This window comes from Podarcis filfolensis (genome assembly GCF_964270895.1).
Source record: "Podarcis filfolensis genome assembly, chromosome: 2".
NCBI lineage: Eukaryota > Metazoa > Chordata > Lepidosauria > Squamata > Lacertidae > Podarcis > Podarcis filfolensis.
In genome coordinates this window covers 25,006,487-25,028,047 of record NC_139605.1, presented here as the reverse complement: position 1 = coordinate 25,028,047, position 21,561 = coordinate 25,006,487, and the positions used below count along the sequence as shown (strand labels likewise).

Genomic DNA, 21,561 nt, shown 5'->3' with positions numbered 1-21,561 from the left:
TTGTTATTGTTATTGTTATTGTTATTTTTGGAGGGGGAAATGCCTGCAGAAAGTATGATTTGCCCCGTAGGTTTCCAGAATTGTCAGCCTATGGGAGAAGGGGAGAAACAGGCAAAAACTCACGACCATGAGTTATGCATGACTCAAGTTCTCACTCTCTGTGGTTTTGGTCAGCAACAAATTTTCTTGAAGGGTCACTGTGGCCTAGTTTGCACAATCATATCTTGGGCTTCATAAGTCAGGATATGCATAAACTGCATGCCCTGAGTTGTATATCACAGTCACCAGCCAGATGACTTATGGAAAGCCCACAAACAGGACTGCTTTGGTTCCCTGGTGGCTGGTACACAGAGGCAGGCGGCTTCTCATCCTGGAAGTGGCAAATAATTATCAGGACAATGAGTGACTTTCCAGGATCCCATCCTGGTTTCCCAAGCCATTATGTAAATGAGAGGTACAACCATTCCCTGATGCTTTGCTTTGCCCAGTGAGTGAGTTCCTAAACCACTGTTAACCACAGCTTCCTGTTACGTGCGAACCCAGAAATTACTGCTAGTAACCTACGACAGAAGGAGCTGGCATGGTGCCATCCAGCTGTATTTCACTACAACTCCCATCAAGATAATGGGAGTTATAGTCCACAACAGCTGGTGTTAGCTAAACTGACCCATGATATTAAGCCATGGTTTAATTATGGCATAATATCCTGACTCATCTGTCAACATTTTTTTTTAAATTAGGGGTAAAGCACATTTTTGATTAAGTTTTGTTTGTTTGTTTTTTAAAAGGGCAAAGCAACATTTTTTACAATACTGATTTCTACCAGGTAAATACTAAGGGCAATGCCGTATTGCGTTTTCTTCTTTCAGGTAAAGTAGTTATTTGCTCGAATTGTGACAGATCTCACAAATATCAGTTATGTACATTGAGATCTGAACAGCAAGATTGTTTTCGCTGTATACATGATAAGTACTACTAACATCTGCCTCTAAGGAGCTATTACTACCTTTCTAGGATATTGACTCATTACTAATAGGGAGAAGTTCTCCAGTTCAATTTAGCTTAACTCATTTTGTTTAAGTCTTCTATATTATCACAGAATTCCTGAAAATGAACGCCCTTAAGTATGAGAAACAAGGGATAAACTCCTTTTTGAAATACATTAAAGGGAACAGTTTCATATAGATTCCTCTGACTGCGATTCTGCTATTCCACTATTACATAAGGATTGCAGAGGATAAGCAGTGTTATTAATCACAATGCAAAGCACCACATCACATGGGAAGCATTTGGGTACAGATCAAGCTCTCGCTCGCTGGATCCTCACCTTGTCGTGGTGAGTGGGCTTGCACGTTCCTATGACCCTTGTGAGTGAAGCCATCGGGAATCTCGTACTCCCAGCAGGGTTACCCAAGGCGGCAAGGTCAAAGGGAAGTGCACTGCACATATTGTCAAAAGTAAGATTCCGTTCTGGTTGCTGTTGCCAATTCCTTCTTTCCCAATAGTCCCAGGCCACAGATCAAAATCTCGCCCAACTTTTGCATTAAAATCACCAAGGAGGATGATTTTACCTTCCTTAGGCGTCTCTGATAGGACGGTATCCAGCTGAGAGTAAAATTTTTCTTTAATGTCTTCATCGGCATCCAGTGTTGGTGCATAAGGGCTTATAATAGTAGCCTGCTGGTTTTTGGTGAGTGTTATTCCAAGGGTTGAGAGTCGCTCATTAATGCTGGTAGGGACTTCTGACAGGAGCTTCACAAGATCATTTTTGATAGCGAAGCCTACCCCATGTACTTGACGTTCTTGTTCAGATAGATCTTTCCAGAAGAATGTGTAGCCTCCTTTTTCTTCCTTCGGTTGTCCCTCGCCTGCTCTTTGAGTCTCTTGAAGTGCTGCAATATCAGTGTTAAAACATCTCAGCTCTCTTGCAATAATGGCAGTTCTGCGTTCAGGACACTCGTTATCTGTGTTATCCGAAAAATTCTGTATATTCCATGTTCCAAAGTTTGATTGCTATTCCAAGGGTTGAGAGTCGCTCATTAATGCTGGTAGGGACTTCTGACAGGAGCTTCACAAGATCGTTTTTGAGAGCGAAGCCTACCCCATGTATTCGACGTTCTTGTTCAGATAGACCTTTCCAGAAGAATGTGTAGCCTCCTTTTTCTTCCTTCGGTTGTCCCTCACCTGCTCTTTGAGTCTCTTGAAGTGCTGCAATATCGATGTTAAAACATCGCAGCTCTCTTGCAATGAAGGCAGTTCTCTGTTCAGAACACTCGTTATCTGCATTATCCGACAAAGTCCGTATATTCCATGTTCCAAAGTTCAACTGTGTTTTATGACCGCCGGGTGGTGACCCCACTGGGCGCAGTAATCCAGTCAGGGGGAAAGGGAGGCAGACTATGTTTAGGGCACCTTTTCTAGCCCCTCCCCCTTTTGGGGGTGAGCAGAGTGGATCCTAAAAAAGCACTCCAATTGGAGAACCCCCTTTACCAAAGGTGTCATGGGCTTTGAAGACACTCAAACGCAAGACGCAAGGGAGAAATGTGCTAAGAGGAAGGCACGCTTGGCAAAACCACACCGTGATCAACTCCTGCCCGGAAACCAATGTCCCCACTGAGAAAGGACGTGTGGATCCAGAATTGGCCTCCATAGTCACTTATGGAATCATTGTTAAAACCATATTTATGGAAGATAATCTTACCCGGCTACGAGTGATCGCCAAAGAAGAACAGATAAAGCTGCATTGTGCTCCCTTTTTCAACTTATAAAACTAGCCTTTCATAACTGTTTATAACCCCCCCCCCAAAAAAATATATATGTCTGAAGTCCATTTGCTCTTTGGGTCTCTTCACTTTACAGGGCATACCAACACTAAAGCGTGCAACACTGAAGAAGCCCTTTTTAAAGTTGTTTACTCAATAAAGAATGGTGATTTGCCAGGGGGCGCATTGTAATTGACAACTAGCTGTAAATGTAAGAAAATGATATGAAATTGTTATTTGCAGGAAAATGATAATTTGTGCTGAATTCAAGGACATTTTGCTTTGATAGATACGACATTATTGGGTTTATAAAGTTGTTTTTAATAACTCTTATATTAACAAGTGCTCTAAAACTTGTTAAACTAATACTTGCAAATGTTATTCATGATCTCTGTATTTCAAGTATCTTATAAGTTCAAGGAAACTTAAAGATACTACATTACTGGATTCTAAAGTGTTGCTTAATGGTCCTTGCATTATTAGCAAAAGCCAATTTTCAAAAATGCTAAATGTCAGCCATAATATCTGTGTTTTAGCTACAAACCTTCTTGACTTTTAAACTTTTTTCTTGGTAAAATTAATTATCCTCTTCTGCACACACTCAAACTGCCTTTCAGGATCTACTAATGAGCAAAAAAGGGACATGGGTGGCACTGTGGTCTAAACCACTGAGCCCAGGGCTTGCCAATCGGAAGGTTGGCGGTTCGAATCCCTGCGACGGGGTGAGCTCCCGTTGTTCGGTCCCAGTTCCTGCCAACCTAGCAGTTCGAAAGCACATCAAAGTGCAAGTAGATAAATAGGTACTGCTCCGGTGGGAAGGTAAACGGCATTTCCGTGTGCTGCTCTGGTTTCGCCAGAAGCGGCTTAGTCATGCTGGCCACATGACCCGGAAAAACTGTCTGCGGACAAAACCATCTCCCTTGGCTAGTAAAGCGAGATGAGTGCCGCAACCCCAGAGTTGTTCATGACTGGACTTATCTGTCAGGGGTCCTTTACCTTTACTTTTAATGAGCAATAATATCTCATCCATCTGCCATATTCAGGCAGCAATTCCATGTATACTTGCCAGGAAGAAAGTCCAGTTGAATTGTGGGACTTACTTCCGTGTAAATGAAGGAATGGGTTTCAAATCTAAAGCCTGACTGTGCAGTCAGTCTGAAACGGGCCCCAAACCCCCCATTTTTCCTTCATAAACAATGTGTAGGATTGGACTGGAGTACTATCAGTATGTTGTTGGTAACAAATTCCCTGTGAATAAGTGAGCTCAGTGAGACTGACTCACAAATATAAGATTGTTCACGTACTCCAGACATTATTATTGCTTTATATGATTTTAATGAATCTTCTAAAAACAAAGACAAATGAATCTATTTTTCCTAACCTTCATTAGGATTTGCTTTAGACTGAATATGTTAAAATAATTCCAAAAGCAATAGCAAATTAGTATGGGGGGGGGGAGAGAAATAAAGTGGAAATAAAGTGGAAAGATAGTTAGCTATACACATACACTTAAGTCTGCTTTAGTAGCTGTGGGGAAGCTTGTAGCACGATGTGGGAAGAGGGACATATGCAGCAACCTGATAATGATCCTGTTACTCCATAGTTTTCAACAATGGCAACCTTTCTGCCTCTCTGCTTTGTTTATCTGCAAGTGCCACCTTTTGCCACCCTTGCAATTTTCTAGATCAGCTCCATTCTTCATTTTTCTATGGAGCTGTTGGAGCCAGTTGTGACATTCAATAAGTTGATAATTTCACACAGGTCTTCTCTATGTGACTGTGATCTGTCATTTACCTCACACAATGGAAGAAGAAAAACGTTTGCACAAGGAGTTCTGTACATGTAGCTGTGCACTGAGTAATTCTGCTAGAATCCCATAGCTGGAAATGTTTCTTCTTGTTTCTGTAAGGCCTGTGGCCCTGCAACATGTTTCATTACAAAAAGATGAATTCGGTGGCTTAAAAGCTTGGCTGGCCCTAATGTGATACAGAATTGAGGTGGCTGCCTCAGTCAACAGATTCTCGACAGCACTAAGCGGTACCTTTATTGTCAGTTATATTCTTCTTTCAGTGGGTGAGTTGGAAAAGTGATCTTGTGTATGTGCTATTACCCTCTGTCCTGTAGAAAGTAATGCACACTGATTTTGAGTGTGTTACCCTGATGGAAAAGGTGTGAAACAACTGAGATTACTTCAGTCATATCAGTTATCAACACAGCATAAGAATTTACATGCATTTATGCTATATACAGGGATGTGGGTGGCGCTGTGGGTTAAACCACAGGTACCGCTCCGGCGGGAAGGTAAACGGTGTTTCCATGCGCTGCTCTGGTTCACCAGAAGCAGCTTAGTCATGCTGGCCACATGACCCGGAAGCTGTACGCCGGCTCCCTTGGCCAATAAAGCGAGATGAGCGCCGCAACCCCAGAGTCGGCCACGACTGGACCTAATGGTCAGGGGTCCCTTTACCTTTATGTTATATACACTGCCCTGAGATGGTTTATATCTTTAAAGATAACATGAAAACATTTTTAAATAAATACTGCATATGTGGAAGTGAGGTACCACTCGGGTCCACAAGGGTCTTGGTCTAGTCCTGCTGAAAACCACTGGCATGTAGCATTTTAACATTTCCTACAAAACAGCAATAGGAACTACCTTTCTTAGGATTCAGACTGTTGCTATTTCGCTGGTGAGATTCAGTCTGCTCACGTCCAAGTGTGATTGGCACTCTGGCGTAACAAACGTGCTTTTTTTTTTAAAGGCCTTTGTGACAAGGAAAGCACTGGGGGGGAAATGCAGTGGAAAGTGTGGGGTAACAGTTGCATTATGCAATATCATATACAGGGCCAGATTTAGGTTTGATGAGGCCCTAAGCTACTGAAGGTAATGGGGCACTTTATATGTCCAGCTGTCCTTTGTTAACAACAAATTGTCAGTTTTTTGTGTTGAATATATACTACAGTATGTGGTAATTTATGGACCCAATAGGTATCTAAAGCCATTTGCACATGTTGCCCTGCAACCAGTCCATGCAGAATGTAGGCACCCTATATATAGAAATGAGCAAACCAGTGATATTTCAGGGAGCAGGCTAGCAGGCAGGGCCCATTACTTACATCATAGGAGCCTACACAACACTAAACACTGTTGCTGTAGGTAGGTTTTATTTTATTTGTTTTTTTTTCCTTATATTTTGGAAATGTACATCCAGGTTTTTTTTCCCTTTAAATTTTTTTTGGGCCCCCAAGAGAGTGGGGCCCTAAGCTATAGCTTGTTTAGCTTATACGTAAATCCGGCACTGATCATATAACCTCCACACAAGCGAATCATAATAAAAGCTCAATAAAGAGTAGGGGTTGTGTAACCTTCCCACAAACTTGTGAAAACAAATCAGAGTGAACGTTCAATGAACAGGTTGCCTTGAGGAGACCTCACAACTTTTTTTTTTTTTTTTTTAAATCTGAACTAAAAACTTTCAATGTTGAAGAGAGACTGGGTGTGAAAATAGGCAAAACGTTTGAGCCTTACTTTTTGTGCCTCTTCAGTGCTCAGTGTCCTGTGGGAGAGGAGTTCAGCAGAGAAGCGTTGTCTGCCACCTTGGTACTCACAAAACAGCTAGCGACACCGAATGCAGTCAGGCCAGCAGGCCAGCTTCTGAACAAGAATGCCAAATGGCGGGATGTGTCTCTTACAGCTGGAAAACAGAGGATTGGCAAGATGTAAGTAGACTATTTATTTATTCATTACGCTTTGCCTTTAATATTTATTTATTATTAAGGTGATTTCAGCTAAAAGAAATAGAGTGATACAGGGGGGAAAAGAAGGAAAAGTGAGAAGGAGAAAAACAACAACAACAAAGATACATATAAAAGCGAAACTATGGGGGGGCAGTATGCTGTATTACCATAAAAAGGTAAAGGGACCCCTGACCGTTAGGTCCAGTCGCAGACGACTCTGGGGTTGCAGTGCTCATCTTGCTTTATTGGCCGAGGGAGCTGGCGTACAGCTGCCGGGTCATGTGGCCAGCATGACTAAGCTGCTTCTGGTGAACCAGAGCAGCGCACGGAAACGCCGTTTACCTTCCTGCCGGAGCGGTACCTATTTATCTACTTGCACTTTGATGTGCTTTCAAACTGCTAGGTTGGCAGGAGCAGGGACCGAGCAATGGGAGCTCACCCTGTCGCGGGGATTCAAACCGCCGACCTTCTGATCAGCAAGCCCTAGGCTCTGTGGTTTAGACCACAGCGCTACCCGCGTCCCGGATCTTCCCATATATTCTTGTATAAATTGGTACAGTATAGTGTTATTGTCCTAGTGTTTATGTAAACGCTAATAGCCTACTACATTTTCCGTTGTGCCATTGATCATTTCCATAAAAATATTCTCCTCTGAAAGATTTAACTTTTTCTGCCTGGTCATAGTTACACAGTCCAGCACATTCTCCCCAAACTTGTTAAGTAAAGAACACTGTACAAACATGTGTTTCAGAGTGGCATTGTCCTTACCACATCTCCAACACTGAGCTATCTTAGCTAATCCTTTTTTATACAACCATACAGGAGTCCAATAAACTCTAAATATTGTTTTCTGTTGTATTGATCTTAATTTAAAATCTAATGACACCTTAGGTATTGAAGCTAATACATTTTCTGGGCTGGGTAATAATGTAAGGTCCAATTCTTTATTCCAATCACCTCTTATAGTCTGCATATTGAACTTGTGTGTTGTTAATAGATACCTGTAAAAAGTAATTGCTGGCTTTTTATTTTTGAATGAGTTGTCCAGTTGCTCCAAAATCTCAGATATCTTGGAAGCTGAAAGGGCGGACGGCCCAAACACACTTGTTAGAAGATGTTGTAATTGAAGATATTTCCATTGGGTTGCATCTGAAATTCACCTTCCCTATCTATATCAGTTGGTCCAATGTCAATACACCTGCTTCCATCCAGTTTTCCCATATCACCATCTATTTTTGCAATTCTTGGTGTGCAGTTTCCCCACAGAGTAATTTAGCATGTGGAAATGGATCAAATTGTTTTTATTAGCCAATATGTTCCATATTCTTTGAAGTGATTTGTTTCCAGATGTAAGTAGACTGTAATGTGGCGGGACTATTCTAACATTGAATCAGAGCAAAGGCGTTCCTGATACTCTTCGCCATCACATTTCTCTTTGTGGGGAGTTAGACGGCACAGAGAGATGATGGGATAGTTGGCCGGTTAAAAACACACTGTCACCATGCTTTGTGTATCAGGTCATTACAAAGGTTGAATCCTTGAGTGGGAGGGGGGACACTGAGATCCCCAAAGAACAAATGGGGTACAAAAAGACAAAAATAAGTAGCACTGAACAGATTAGCCAGCAACTATATGTATAATAATGGACGCGGGTGGCGTTGTGGGTTAAACTACAGAGCCTAGGACTTGCCGATCAGAAGGTCGGCGGTTCGAATCCCCGCGACTGGGTGAGCTCCCGTTGCTCGGTCCCTGCTCCTGCCAACCTAGCAGTTCGAAAGCATGTCAAAAGTGCAAGTAGATAAATAGGTACCGCTCCGGCGGGAAGGTAAACGGTGTTTCCGTGCACTGCTCTGGTTCGCCAGAAGCGGCTTAGTCATGCTGGCCACATGACCTGGAAGCTGTACACCGGCTCCCTTGGCCAATAAAGCGAGATAAGCGCCGCAACCCCAGAGTCGGCCACGACTGGACCTAATGGTTAGGGGTCCCTTTACCTTTACCTATAGGTATAATAAGATCTCCCTCCGAGTTCCCGCACCAGTGTGGTGGCTTTCTCCTTTCTCTAGAAACCTTGTTTATGCTTTCTACATGACCAAGTCTGGAGATACGCTATGGAAAATGAGCCCATGCTTTGCAAAATACCCCCTTTTTAATGCTTACCAAGTGTTCAGTGCTACAGCACAAGCCAGTAGGAACGCATGTGGTAGATTTATTACAGAAGCACTGACACATACCTGTTGGACCTAGCATGCAGTAAGAAAGTTTATCGGTTCTGCTGTGCTAGCTAAATCCTGCATTAGCGTTTTTCATTTGGCAAGCAGGCATAGAGTAGACGTGCTGCTGTGGGCAAGAGTCGGCTGGATCATCGGAATGTTAGTTCAGGCAAACGCGAAGCATTAAGCTCTTAAGGAAACACCAGGACATGTTCACAAACCTATTAATGCTGGTGACTTGGTTTGTTAATTAAAGCAGGAAGCTTAATTTTCAGAAGGTAAAAGGCAGAGCTTTTTAAATGAGAAGTGTTTGATCTATCCCACATAAGAAGTGGACGGCATAAACAGATTTAATTACCACTATGCATGGCATATGATTACCAGGTTTGTTGTTCTTTTCATCAGTATAATCTACTGAGCTGATACAGGATAATTGAAGAAAGCAAGTTTGTTCTATTAAAAAAAGGCGCCTCTTTAAATAATTTTAAATGTAAGATCACCTTCCTTTGAATACAATTACTTTGTTTTAAATTTTGCTATTCTAGAAACAGATTTCAATACTGTCCCCATTGGTAGTGAATAGCTATTGTAATGCCAGGTATTTTGTTTTTTTAAAAATAATAATTTTTTATTGATTTTAACATATAAATTATAAAATGTACCACGAAACTTATCACTTATACAATCTTTTTAGACTTCCATCAGCACCTCTGATAATCCACCATTTTGTCCACTTCTTATACATTTCTTAACTTTATATTGCCTTTAAATCTCTTAACAAATTATCCTTTCCTTTATCTATTTTTGCAATACTTCCAATAATACTCCTCACAGAATTTCTTGTAAACCTACAAACGTCATCTGGTCTTCACAGATACTTTTCAAATAATCCGTAAATTTACTCCAGTCTTCTATGAATTTCTGGTCATAATGCCAGATATTTTGGTCTACATCTCCCATCCGCACTGGCCAGGGGCCACACTGGCTGGAGCTGATAGGAATTGTAATCTAAAACATCTGGAGAACAACATATTAGGAAAAGGCAATAGTGTATATATTTCCAATATATGCTAAACCTAGGATACATCTGGATGTGTCTGGGCAGAATCTAGAAATGGTCATTCTCTTTGAGTGTGTCTCGCACTGGCTGACTGGAGGCATGGTTCTGGGCAGTCAACCAGCTCTAGAAATGACTACTTAGATCCCCAAATCGTTCATGACAGGCTGGCCCTTTTGAATCCAGCGTTTGCTGGAACTTAAGCTACATTCACACGACAGTTTATTCAAAGTTTCCCTAATTTTCTGCATTATTGTTCAGCTTTCAAATGACATAAAAGCCACTTGCAGAAATACAGCAGAAAGTGGCACAAATTTAGTGCTTATTTCCCTTTTACTTGATCCAGAAAGACACCTGTTTGCCAAAAAAAAACCCACATAAATGAGTACTAAATATGCTCTATTTACTCCACTATATTTTCAGAAGTGGTTTTTGTGTGGTATGAAAGCTCAGATATAATGGGGGAAATGGAATAAGCTGCTGTGTGAATGCAACCTTGGTCTATTCACTTGTGTCTGAGCATATCCTGATGTATTCAAGTGCTTGGAATTCACCTGGAGAATTCACCTGTAGCTCATCTTTTGCAAACAGGGTCAGGCATCTTTCTATGTGAATACGCACCATCTAGTACAAAACAGTGATGTACCAGCACATGTGCTGACAGTTTATTCAAAGTTTCCCTAATTATAAATGAATCTAAAAACAAATGTCTGCCTTAAAAGTTTTGTTGTGGTGCTTTTAAAAATGTTTCTCCAGAGCCTGCTAAAAATGGATCTGATTATGGAAAAGGTTATAAGGTGGAGAATAACTTGTCATTATTCAGAAGCAAAGAAAAGGGATGTACCAGAAAGTTCTGGGTGTCTGTGGCTTTATAGCAGCCGGCATTTGTTAATCTTGCCTTACACAGTCAAGCTTTCACAGCAGATTAGTAAAAGAAAGCAAAAGCAAAAAGAAACCTCTGCTAGCTTGTATAAATAGAGAACTCTCCTTCTTGCCCCTGTCTTGTCTTCCCATTCCTTTGTTTCGTAAACATTTTCTAGACAGGTAGATCAAATGCTTGTGGGATTATGAGGCATGTATGAGAAAAGGAAAGCAAGAAACATAATTTTTTTTTTAAAAAAAAAAATTAAAATCAAACAGCCTGAAAAGGAGAGGAGACAGTGTGTGAGAGTGGGTACATTGTGGGTGTATAGTGGTATTTGTTTGAAAAGGTGTGTAGCTCTTAGCAGATTAAAAGTATACATTTGTAATACATACCTGAGTTACGCAAACACAGAATAAAGTTGTAAGTGAGTCTGAAGGATTGTTTGCCTAACACACAAATATATATACAGTATATTGTGTGTGTAAAATGTTAGCACCATGAGGGCGCTTTTGCGTTAACTGGTAGCTGGCATGGTCTGCTCAGGTTGTTGAATTCCATGTTCAGTATATCTTTCCTTCTAGCACATTCACCGTTGCATAAAACACTTTCTTCCTCCCCCTTTACTTGGGAGAGAAAGGAAGAATAAAAAACAATTCCCAGTTCTTCAGATTCTGAAGGAACAAACTTTCCTCAGAGAGCAGAGAGAATGTTCAAGGTGAAGTCAACAGCTCTCTCTCCTTCAGATTTGCTTGTCCTCGAATTCCCACAAAATGTTGCATTAACAGCATACATGGCAGATTTTCTTACCCTCAGCTAACTTCCACGTCAATTGTGGGCCCCGGGGATGGTTTTTATATATAGAAAAGATACACATTCTGACATTCTGCTGCTGTCTTAAGGTCCAGAGATACTCCAATCCTGTGCAGTGACAAGTGAGGATCAATAGAAGCTCCAAGGAAACACTTACTTCAAGTGGTGTAAAAATGTTGTGGCTTGAGCTTCACTACAATGGCTCACAGCCTAGTCCTTTCTGTAAGCAAGAAACAAAGGAGGACTCAGCCTTGAACTGTTGTCTCCTGCAGAACTGCTTGTAAAAAGATGGTGTGGAAGATTGTAGGAAGCGCAGTGTGAACAGAACACATTGAAACAGATCCAGGTAGCACATTTAAAGATCACCAAATAGCATGCACTGGTGGAACTTACCCAAATCGGAGTAACTTTGTTCCCAAAGCAACTGCTCCTTTCTCTCCCCAGTCCCTCACTCTCTTCTTTCTTTCTCCCTCTGTCTGTTTCTCGCAAATTTTGTTATAACTTCTACACAACTGGAAAGCATTAGGGACCCCTCCCCCACTCTCACTGCCGGCCCTTTTTGTGGGAGGTGAATGTTTGATGGGTCACGCTGGTTTTCTAACGCTTTCCAGGCTCCCCGTGTGCTGGTTTTGTGTGAGCGTGTGTGTGTGTGCGTCTGTGCTCTGTAAATCTCTACCATGTGACAGAACAGACTTCAAGGAATGCTTAAAAAACAACAACCCACCAACCTTTAAATCCCTGACATCTTCCTCATAAGAAATCATGAATGACAGTCTAGATCTTGCACACATTAAACACTTGGTCCTTCGGATATCTTTTTTCCAGCAGTCCTGCACCCCTCACACCACTTCTAACCCGCAACCCCCTCTTTTTCAAACTGATAAACTGCCAAAAACGGCACCTTGTCTGCCATAGAACTAGTTTTCATGTTATTTATTGAGGGATGAGGTGCAGGCTGAATTAAGCCATCTGGTAGTAAATCCAGACTGACACGAAAAGCCTGTTGGAAACAAGGTTACAACCTCATTAAGGCCTGCATTTGAACCTCCATCCCTGACTGGTTCAATTTTCCGCAGTCCTGTTTACAATTCTCATTGAGTTCCAGTGAGCTTATTCTACTGTTATTTAATTGTTTGCAAGGACGTTCTACGTGGAGCAGCCCTTGAAGATGGTCTGAAACCTTCAGCTGGGGTAAAATGTGTAACCTGGTGGCAAACAGGGACTTCCTATAGGGGCAACATCTTGCCAGTGCTGAAAAAGTTGAGCTGGCTGTCAGGTTGTCTTTGGGCCTAATCCAAAGTGCAAATTCTGGTCTTTGCCGACCTAGGGCCTAGTCCTTACTACCTTAAAATTGTGGTGTGGAGCCATTTGCCCTGCCTAAATTCTCTTAGCCTCCTTGAGGTATCTATGAAGCCAGCTGGCTCATCGGTCACATTCAGATGCAATGCAATTCACTGTCGCTTTTTCCAGTGCAGACTGTGGAACTTGTTCTGCCTTTGTTGTCTGTATTTTTCATTTGCTGTGCTTTATGATTACATTTGCTTTGTTTCATTGCGTTTCAAATTGTGGGGTATTTTTTTCCAACGTCAAAAACATACCTCGAAGGCTGAACGATGGGTTACACATTTCGATTAATTAAATAAACGAATGAAGTTACGGAATACCCTGAAACACAAACCCATTTTCTTCCCCACTGCTTGCTCAGAAGGATCTTGTCAAGTAAGAAACACACCATATATTACATGCAGTGCTTTTATATCCTAGGGCTGCTTCCACCTCCTTGGTCCGCAGAACTTTATTTTGTCTCTGCCACTGTGGTTCTAATATATCTACCTAAACTTGACAGCTATAGAGGCTGGCAGAAGGAGGAGTGACACTGGACCATGTGTTGGTGTGAAGTCATATAGTAGACTTACCAGCATATTCCTATTAATTGGATAATTGTATGCTTCAAATTGGGACGCAGGTGGCGCTGTGGGTTAAAGCACAGAGCCTAGGACTTGCCGATCAGAAGTTCAGCGGTTCAAATCCCCGCAACAGGGTGAGCTCCCGTTGCTCGGTCCCTGCTCCTGCCAACCTAGCAGTTTGAAAGCACGTCAAAGTGCAAGTAGATAAATAGGTACCACTCCGGCGGGAAGGTAAACGGCATTTCCGTGCGCTGCTCTGGTTCTCCAGAAGCAGCTTGGTCATGCTGGCCACAAGACCTGGAAGCTGTACGCCGGCTTCCTCTGCCAATAAAGTGAGATGAGCGCCGCAACCCCAGAATCAGTCACGACTGGACCTAATGGTCAGGGGTCCCTTTACCTTTACTATGCTTCAAATTAGGCCTCTCTCCTTTTGGCTGTCACTCAGATAAGTTCCACTCTAAGCCCCAGTCATGGGTCATGTAGTGGTGCAAGGTGGAGCCATTGTCAAGAGGGCAGCTTCCCAGTTCCAGCCCATGGCATGCGCCACTAGTGTTCCGAGCCTCTGTCCTAGATCTAGCACAGAAGGAGGGAAGTGGGAAGCAGCTGAAGCTTTTTCAAAACCTCAAAAAGCAATCTCCCTCAACAGCCAACACCAGTCCTGCCATCCACCATATTTCTCCCTCGCTGCATCAGTTCTGCCACACGGTCACCAACCTCTCTTTCCGATCTCTTCTTTCAACAGTGTAGCAAAACATGTGGCGAAGGCTCCAGATATCGCAAGGTGACCTGTGTGGATCAAGATATGCAAAAGGCCGACAGCCTTCACTGCGATTCAAGCAAAAGGCCGTCTGATATTGAGGCCTGCAACCTGGCACCGTGCGAATACATTTGGATTACAGGGGACTGGTCAGAGGTAAGTCTGCAGGAAGGCAAAAAGGGGAAGACTCTGCTTTTGTGCTCTGGTTAATTGCATCCACCCAGAATGCCAAGAATAATATATGCAAATCATATATTATAATGCTCCTTGTTTTTCTCCAAGAGCTGATGAGTGGTCTTCTGCAAAATAGCACTTTACGTTGGTTGATTTGTTTGTCAAAAAGTGGGTCAGGATGGGGAATGATAGCAGGAGAGGTTACTATTCAGTCCCTATATTTTATACCCAGCAGAGGTGCCCACTGTTGGTCCAGTTGTTGAGGAAACAAAAAGAAAATTAGTCTGGGAGGGAGAAGGCTAAGGAATTACCTGACAGCTTTGAAAATAACAATTTGTTCTCGTAAATACAAAGATCAGATTTCTACTTCTTGAGCAAATCTGGGCTGGCAGTTCTGCCCCCACAACACCGAGCACACCTGTCAAGAGAAATCAGCTGCTTCCCATGTATACCCAAGCTCAGCACAGAAGGAAACAGACGGATCCTGGCCTGTTCCTTCTGCATCATATGAAAGAAGCATTTTGCACCGGGGAAAAGCCCCATTGAGAAATGGCAGTGCTATTGCTCACCTAGCAGAAAAAGGAATTTGTTTAGAGCAGAATGGAGTTGAAGCATGAAAAGAAAATGCATGTGGATGTCTGGTGCAAGAAGGAGCTAAGAGATTCAGCTGACCCCTCATTCCACATTGCTTTGGGCTCGCCTATATCCCAAAGCTAGATTATTGAGGGAGGTGATGGTTCTTGGTACGTTCCTTAAATGGGTAGAAGAGAGACCTGGCTATATTTCTGTACTACTAATCTAAATGATGGTGCCATAATAAATTAATAAATTATCCAGAGCAGGTGGATTTTGAATAATATTCCCTAATTACTCTATAGTTTCAGATTCTGGGTGGGCAGGGAATGGAGTGATAAAAGAGAATGAATAAATGGAGAAGATGACAGAAAGAGCTACAGGAGTTGGTAAAGAGTAAGGGAAAGGGATTGGGTAGTCAACAGAGATTGTGCCTTTGCCACTGGAAGTGCCTCCATTTTGTTTTCTGGCCCTTTACCATAAATGGTGCTGTTCCCAAATGGCCTCAAAGCAAATTTCCATAGCATATTCTTTCTTTAAATTGCCATAGTTCCAGTCCTGCATACATAATCATGCTTCAGTTAGGTTCATGAGGCCTTGCCATCTATATATGAAACTCTTCTTCGAATATATGATTCAAGCTCTTCTTAGGCGCTGATGCTGAAGGAGGGGAGGCGTATAAAGGCAAAGAACTTCTATTCTTTTCTCTTTTTTTAGCATTGCAGGCAAATATTCATCTGCTTCTTTTGCAACCACCTTGTTTTACTTTGGTTTGACATCCCGTGGAAACATTTCCTGTGTAGAATTGTTTGCAGATTACAGTGTGTGGCCCATAGACTCCCTGATATTACGCTACAGGAAACCACAGGATATTCGATCCAGCAGTAACTTGTAATATATTCCTCACCACGGGAGTGTGGGGAAATGCACTCTCTTCAATGGCAGCACATAATAGTTTATTCCCCCCCATACCATGTAAAAACAATGTGATTGTGTGTGCATTAGTAGATTATAACAGCAAATTATAGCAAAATTCCGATAAAAAAGTCTTCTGCAGAATCTCTGTATTAATTTGTTTTAAGTCTTTATGTGCATGCAGCAATGATCGTCTGCAAGGGAATTCCCCACATTTGTTCATATTTTGATGGAATAGTTCCCTTAAAGTGGGTTGTGCTAAGCTGTGCTCATGTGGGGAGCAAACCGAAGGAGGAATGTGGTGATAGAGACCACACATCGAAATGTAATCCTACTTGTTGCAAACCACTCACTGAAACATTGTGCTAACAATCTTCCACACCAGCAGTGTTGTTTTTACCTAATAATATATATATATATATTTGCAGTAAGAGGAAATCCAGACTAAACGTTTGAAAAGGGCTGGCATTTAGATGACAGTAACGTCATTTGGGCAGTGCGGGGAGGAAATTGCATGTGGGGGCAGCTTTACTCATTTTCATCTCCTTGGCACACTCTGAATTTTCGGACTGTGTCACAGAGACAGAATGCTAGGAATCCTGCCTGGGAATAAGAAGGGAATAGCAAATTTGGTGGCCAACTTCCTTGGTTATAGAGGACAATCTGTTTCCGATCCTTTACTATCTCATTTTTGGTGCCTGCTCCAAAAGGGGGAAGCAGGATATACATCACAGATTAAGTGGAGGTGCTGACTAGGGTATAAGGTAGAGGCCTTAAATATCAGAGGTAGGAGTGGTTAAGGGCAGGAAGAGAATAATGGGAAACGCCAGATCCCACCTGCGCTTGGTGGGCTTTGGCTGGTAAGTATTACCAAGGGGTAGTAATAATAATAATAATAATAATAATAATAATAATAATAATAATAATAATTTATTTATACCCCGCCCATCTGGCTGGGTTTCCCCAGCCACTCTGGGCGGCTTCCAACAGATATTAAAATACAATAGTCTATTAAACATTAAAAGCTTCCCTAAACAGGGCTGTCTTCAGATGTCTTCTAAAAGTCCGGTAGTTGTTGTTCTCTTTGACATCTGGTGGGAGGACGTTCCACAGGGCGGGTGCCACTACCGAGAAGGCCCTCTGCCTGGTTCCCTGTAACTTGGCTTCTCGCAGCGAGGGAACCGTCAGAAGGCCCTCGGTGCTGGACCTCAGCGTCCGGGCAGAATGATGGGGGGTGGAGACGCTCCTTCAGGTATACTGGACCGAGGCCGTTTAGTGCTTTAAAGGCTAGGTCATTTATTCTTTTTCAAAAGCTTACTTTGAGCGTCCCTAATGTTACCAAAACAAATTGATTTTCTTTCTTCCCATAGTGCTCCGTGACATGTGGCAAAGGCTACAAGCAAAGGCTGGTTTCCTGCAGCGAAATTTACACAGGGAAGGATCATTATGAGTATGGTTATCAGAACACAGTCAACTGTCCAGGAACACAACCACCAAACGTGCAGTCATGCTATCTAGGCGAGTGCCCAGTTTTGGCATCATGGAGAGTTGGAAATTGGGGAAGTGTATGTTTCTAATCTTACTCCTTTTTTATTATTTGTTGTTTAATATTAATGTGTAGCCCACTCTGCTCTAAGAACAGGAAAACATAGGGGGTGGGGAATGTTATCTGCCTTAAAGGAAAGGTACCTTGAAGAACCAATAGGAAATGAGGTTCGGGGAAAATCACATTAATCTGCCACAGTCAATCACATCTGAATTTACTCATTTTTCCCTGACTTGGAAGGAGGGGTGGGGGAAATCCATGATTTTTCATCCCCTGCTCAGCCTGCATTGATTGGGTGGCTTAACAAAATTGCAAAATTTGCTGATGAGCTGTAAGTTGAGCAACCAGTTGCTATGAACAGGAAGTAGCAGCCAATGCACAGAATATGCTCTGGGTTTGAGTGTGGCTACAGAGACATTCTCCTTCCATCACACAGATATTCTCTCTTTGCCAATAATCCCCATCCTCAAGGAGAACCAGTGCTATCCTTTGGCAGCTATGGGGCTAAATCAGGCACAATTTTTCCCCCACTCCATCAAGATGGACTGCAAGCTCCCCCACCTCTGATGGGTGACTGTGATAGGTGGGCAGAACTGCTCACTTGTAAAACACCTGGCATCACCATGATGATCCATCATTTAGTTCAGTGGTGGGAAACCCATTTTTCTGATATGGTGTGGTTCGAGCTGATAGTTGACTGGAAACTGGAGTGTAGCCAATCCCAACAGCGCTTGAAGTCATTCCTGAGCACCACTTGAAGTTAGGTGAGCAGCACTGACTTCAAGCCTCACTTTTAGCAGGGATTGGCTTCACTCATTTGCTCTGATTGTCTTGCATTTGGTGCCAAATTTATAAGCAACAAGTCCAAAGCTTTTTAAGCAACAAGTCCAAAGCTTTTTTTTTAAGGCCCCCACTTGTTCCTTCGCATTCAGGTCCCACACTTGATGTATATGGCTGGGCATGGCTTGGATAAAACAGCCTCACAGGCCAAATGAGACTAAATGAAGAGAGGAGGCTGTCAGGGCACCATTAAATGAACTACTGTAAATTAAAATGTTCTCAGACCCAAATGCATTGTTGTGTGGTCCTAGTGTGTCTCGGAACTATGGAATTTTGCTACTGGGAAATCCACTTACAGGATCACATACAAATCTTTCCTTTTAACACAAACCCTTTGCAATCAGAGAGCTTCTGGCATTTGTTTGGAGTTCAGACGGATCTAATCTGACTGTGACCAACCGTTTGTACGCTTGGATACAAAAATAAAATCCAGCCCCTATGACTTTAGACAGAAGCTTTTCCAGCAGAGTGAGTGAGTTTCATATTTCTAAGATAGATGTTCACCTGGCTTCAGAAATTGCATTGTGCATGGCCTTTTATTGCACATTTTTGCTGATGGCCAGGGGAGGAGGGGAGTTAATCCATTGTATTGAACAAGTGGAATAGTGGACCATAGTTCTTTCCTTGCAGTGATTATTATTGCCTCAAGATGCGGGAATTGTGGGCTTCAGAATAAAGTATATTTCCACTAGAGCAAAATAGCATTGCCATACTTCTGGTCTCTTTGCACCCATAACCTGGGAATAAGAATGGAGGCTGCTTGAGGTCTTACCTACTTTCGGGTGTTTTCAGCAGTTGAACTGAACTTACTTCCTTTGCTTTCCAGTGTTCGGTGACTTGTGGAAATGGAGTAATGCACCGGTCAGTTCAGTGCCTTACAAACAATGACCAAGTGAGCCCTTTGTGTCTTGATGAACTGAAACCTGAAGAAAGGAGGACATGCCACAATATTCATGACTGTAAGGGCCTTTTGCAAATTGTTTTTTTGTGTTTTTTTTTTAAAGAACCTGAACTTTCCCTTTAATGCTATAACCATCCCTGGCAACAATCAAGCGCCTCTAATTCTGTATTCCTGTCCCCACTGAATTGATGTCATGAAGCTTTACACAGGTGGGTAGCCATATGCCCCCATTAGATGCTGCTGCTGGGGGGTTTGTGTGTGTGTGTGTGATTCTGTTTTTCAGTTAGGGGAGTTGTCATCGGCTGGCAATAGGAGCACATAGCCTTCCAATAACTAAACGCCGCATTTTTAAAATTACCAGGCCACTGCTGAAAGGAAATGGGACCAGTATTACTGGTGTTTGTGTCATAGATAGATAGATAGATAGATAGATAGATAGATAGATAGATACAGATTAGGGCTGCCTATGTTCAGATTTTTCCGGACATTACCACGGGGAATTTCTCTCCTGGATCTTAAGCAAGTCAATCGAAAAATCAGCTGTTTAGAGCTTGCATTCTGAAATTTTGTATTATTATTATTATTTACTAATAATTCTTTAATTTAGGTGAATTACCAACAAGCTGCAAAGAAGTAAAAAGGCTCAAAGTCACCACTGAAGATGGAGAATATTACCTTCAAGTTAAAGGAAAGCTCCTCAAGGTATGGCTCAGCCACTTCTGCATCGTTTCTGTGTGTGCATTTCATTGAATTTCCAGGGCTGCATGAGTTCTCAGAGATCAGATGACTTTGGAGAATGACTGTCCATGGTACATTTCTAGAAGAACTAAAACTTGGTTGCTTATAATGTTATAATCCCTCTTTTGGAAATATTTCATTCCACATTTGCCCTCATGGTCAATAGAACTCCCTGGTTCATCCAGTACATTCAACCTCTTGATTTTAAGGGGGGTGGGAAGTACACAATCCCTTTGTGTCCATGTGAGGGTGTTTGCATGTGTTATTAATCCTTTGAATTTTAATTATGTGCATGCATGTTGAGGCCAATTTGCATTTTGATATACACACACACACACTTATATATGTACACACACACACACAGTGTCATACCTCGGGTTACAGCCGCTTCAGGTTGCGTTTTTTCGGGTTACGCACCTGCCGAAACCCGGAAGTACCAGAACAGGTTACTTCCGGGTTTCAGCGGTTGCGCATGTGCAGAAACGCCGAATCGCAACCCGCACGTGCGCAGACACACCGCTGCAGGTTGCGAACGTGCATCCCGCATGGATCACATTCGCAACCCAAGTGTCCACTGTGTGTGTGTGTGTATGAAAAACTAATAATTCATATTCATTTCAGTTCTCTTGTGACTTCTACCTGTGTGTTTTCCATCCTTTGATTTTCTAGTCGTTCATTTAACACCTAGCATTAGATGTTTGATTAAACTGAAGGCCTGTTTCTCTCAGATATATTGTACTGGCATGGAATCTGACAGACCAAAAGAATATGTGACTCTGGCAAATGGCGAAGCGGAGAACTTCTCAGAAGTATACAGCTACAGGTAAGAGCATCAAGGCACTCTGCATTTGGCAATGCTTTGTTTTCTCTTCCTGGTGTTATGTTTCTTGTCATGAGTAGAAAAGGGCTTTTCTTTTGATTCAGATTACATAACCCGACCGAATGTCCATATAATGGAAGCAGAAGAGAAGACTGCCAGTGTAGGAAAGATTACACAGCAGCTGGGTTTTCCGCCTTCAGCAAAGTTAGGCTGGACCTGAACACTATGCAAATAATAAGTGAGTAACAATAGGGCTTTACCCTCAAAATGCTCTGTGGTGTGTGTGTGTGTGTGTGTATGCACGTGTGCACAATTTTCAATTTAAAGCTAGGGTAGGGTCCTTACAATACCTAGGTTAACATTTTATACTACAGCACTTTGTACTTGAATGGTCGTGTAGTTTAAAACCACCAAAAAATGGATTTCTCTTCAGTTCACTTGAAGCAAGAAAGAACAACTCTTCCTTTTAGTCTGAATTTGTTCACTTTGTTGCACATTCAGGTTGTTCCCTTCTCCTCCTCCTCCTGAACTCAGAAGCAAAATTTAAATCATAAATGTTTGCCCTGCAAGTTATGTTTCATATATGACTCTCCTGCCTTTTCTCCAGTGGCATGATAGACCCTCAGGATAAAAGGTCTGTAGCCTCCCCAGAGCTCCCTTCAGATTTGAGTCCCTCTGGAAATCATAGAAATTCCACTGAAGCAATGTGGTAGCTTTTTATTTCTACCACAGTTGGAACTGGACACAATTCCTACTGACTGAAGTGGAATTTGAGCCAGGCCAAGGGAAATTAGATTCTTTACACATGGTAGGACCCTGTCCAAAGCCTGTTCATGCCATTCCCAGAAGAACTCGAGAAGAATTTCTGAATTCAAGTCCTCTGTTCTACTCCCAGGACAATCCAAAAGTGTCAAACATGATGCGAAACATACTAAAGGAATAAGCCCA

The 21,561-nt window shown here is 42.3% G+C and overlaps 1 protein-coding gene and 1 long non-coding RNA gene across 9 annotated transcripts in view; one reads left to right on the top strand and one right to left on the bottom strand.

Annotated features, from left to right (window-relative positions):
* LOC310757396 overlaps window positions 1–21,561 on the bottom strand; it is a 48,596-nt gene that overhangs the window by 12,258 nt on the left and 14,777 nt on the right. For 2 of the 3 annotated variants that reach the window (XR_014545149.1, XR_014545150.1), the window contains exons 3-4: window positions 18,927–19,077; window positions 6,292–6,457 (exon numbers count right to left, since the gene is read on the bottom strand). This is a non-coding gene — a long non-coding RNA (uncharacterized lncRNA). Of the gene's footprint in view, window positions 1–24; window positions 89–6,291; window positions 6,458–18,926; window positions 19,078–21,561 lie in introns of those variants that run through there. The other variant, XR_014545151.1, reaches the window with a different exon arrangement.
* ADAMTS9 (ADAM metallopeptidase with thrombospondin type 1 motif 9) overlaps window positions 1–21,561 on the top strand; it is a 141,070-nt gene that overhangs the window by 108,747 nt on the left and 10,762 nt on the right. For all 6 annotated transcript variants that reach the window (XM_083600285.1, XM_083600284.1, XM_083600283.1 and 3 more), the window contains 7 exons: window positions 6,309–6,482; window positions 14,092–14,262; window positions 17,139–17,333; window positions 18,981–19,113; window positions 19,663–19,757; window positions 20,522–20,616; window positions 20,718–20,851. In XM_083600285.1, the coding sequence (XP_083456411.1) occupies window positions 6,309–6,482; window positions 14,092–14,262; window positions 17,139–17,333; window positions 18,981–19,113; window positions 19,663–19,757; window positions 20,522–20,616; window positions 20,718–20,851 (997 nt within the window). The remainder of the gene's footprint in view (window positions 1–6,308; window positions 6,483–14,091; window positions 14,263–17,138; window positions 17,334–18,980; window positions 19,114–19,662; window positions 19,758–20,521; window positions 20,617–20,717; window positions 20,852–21,561) is intronic.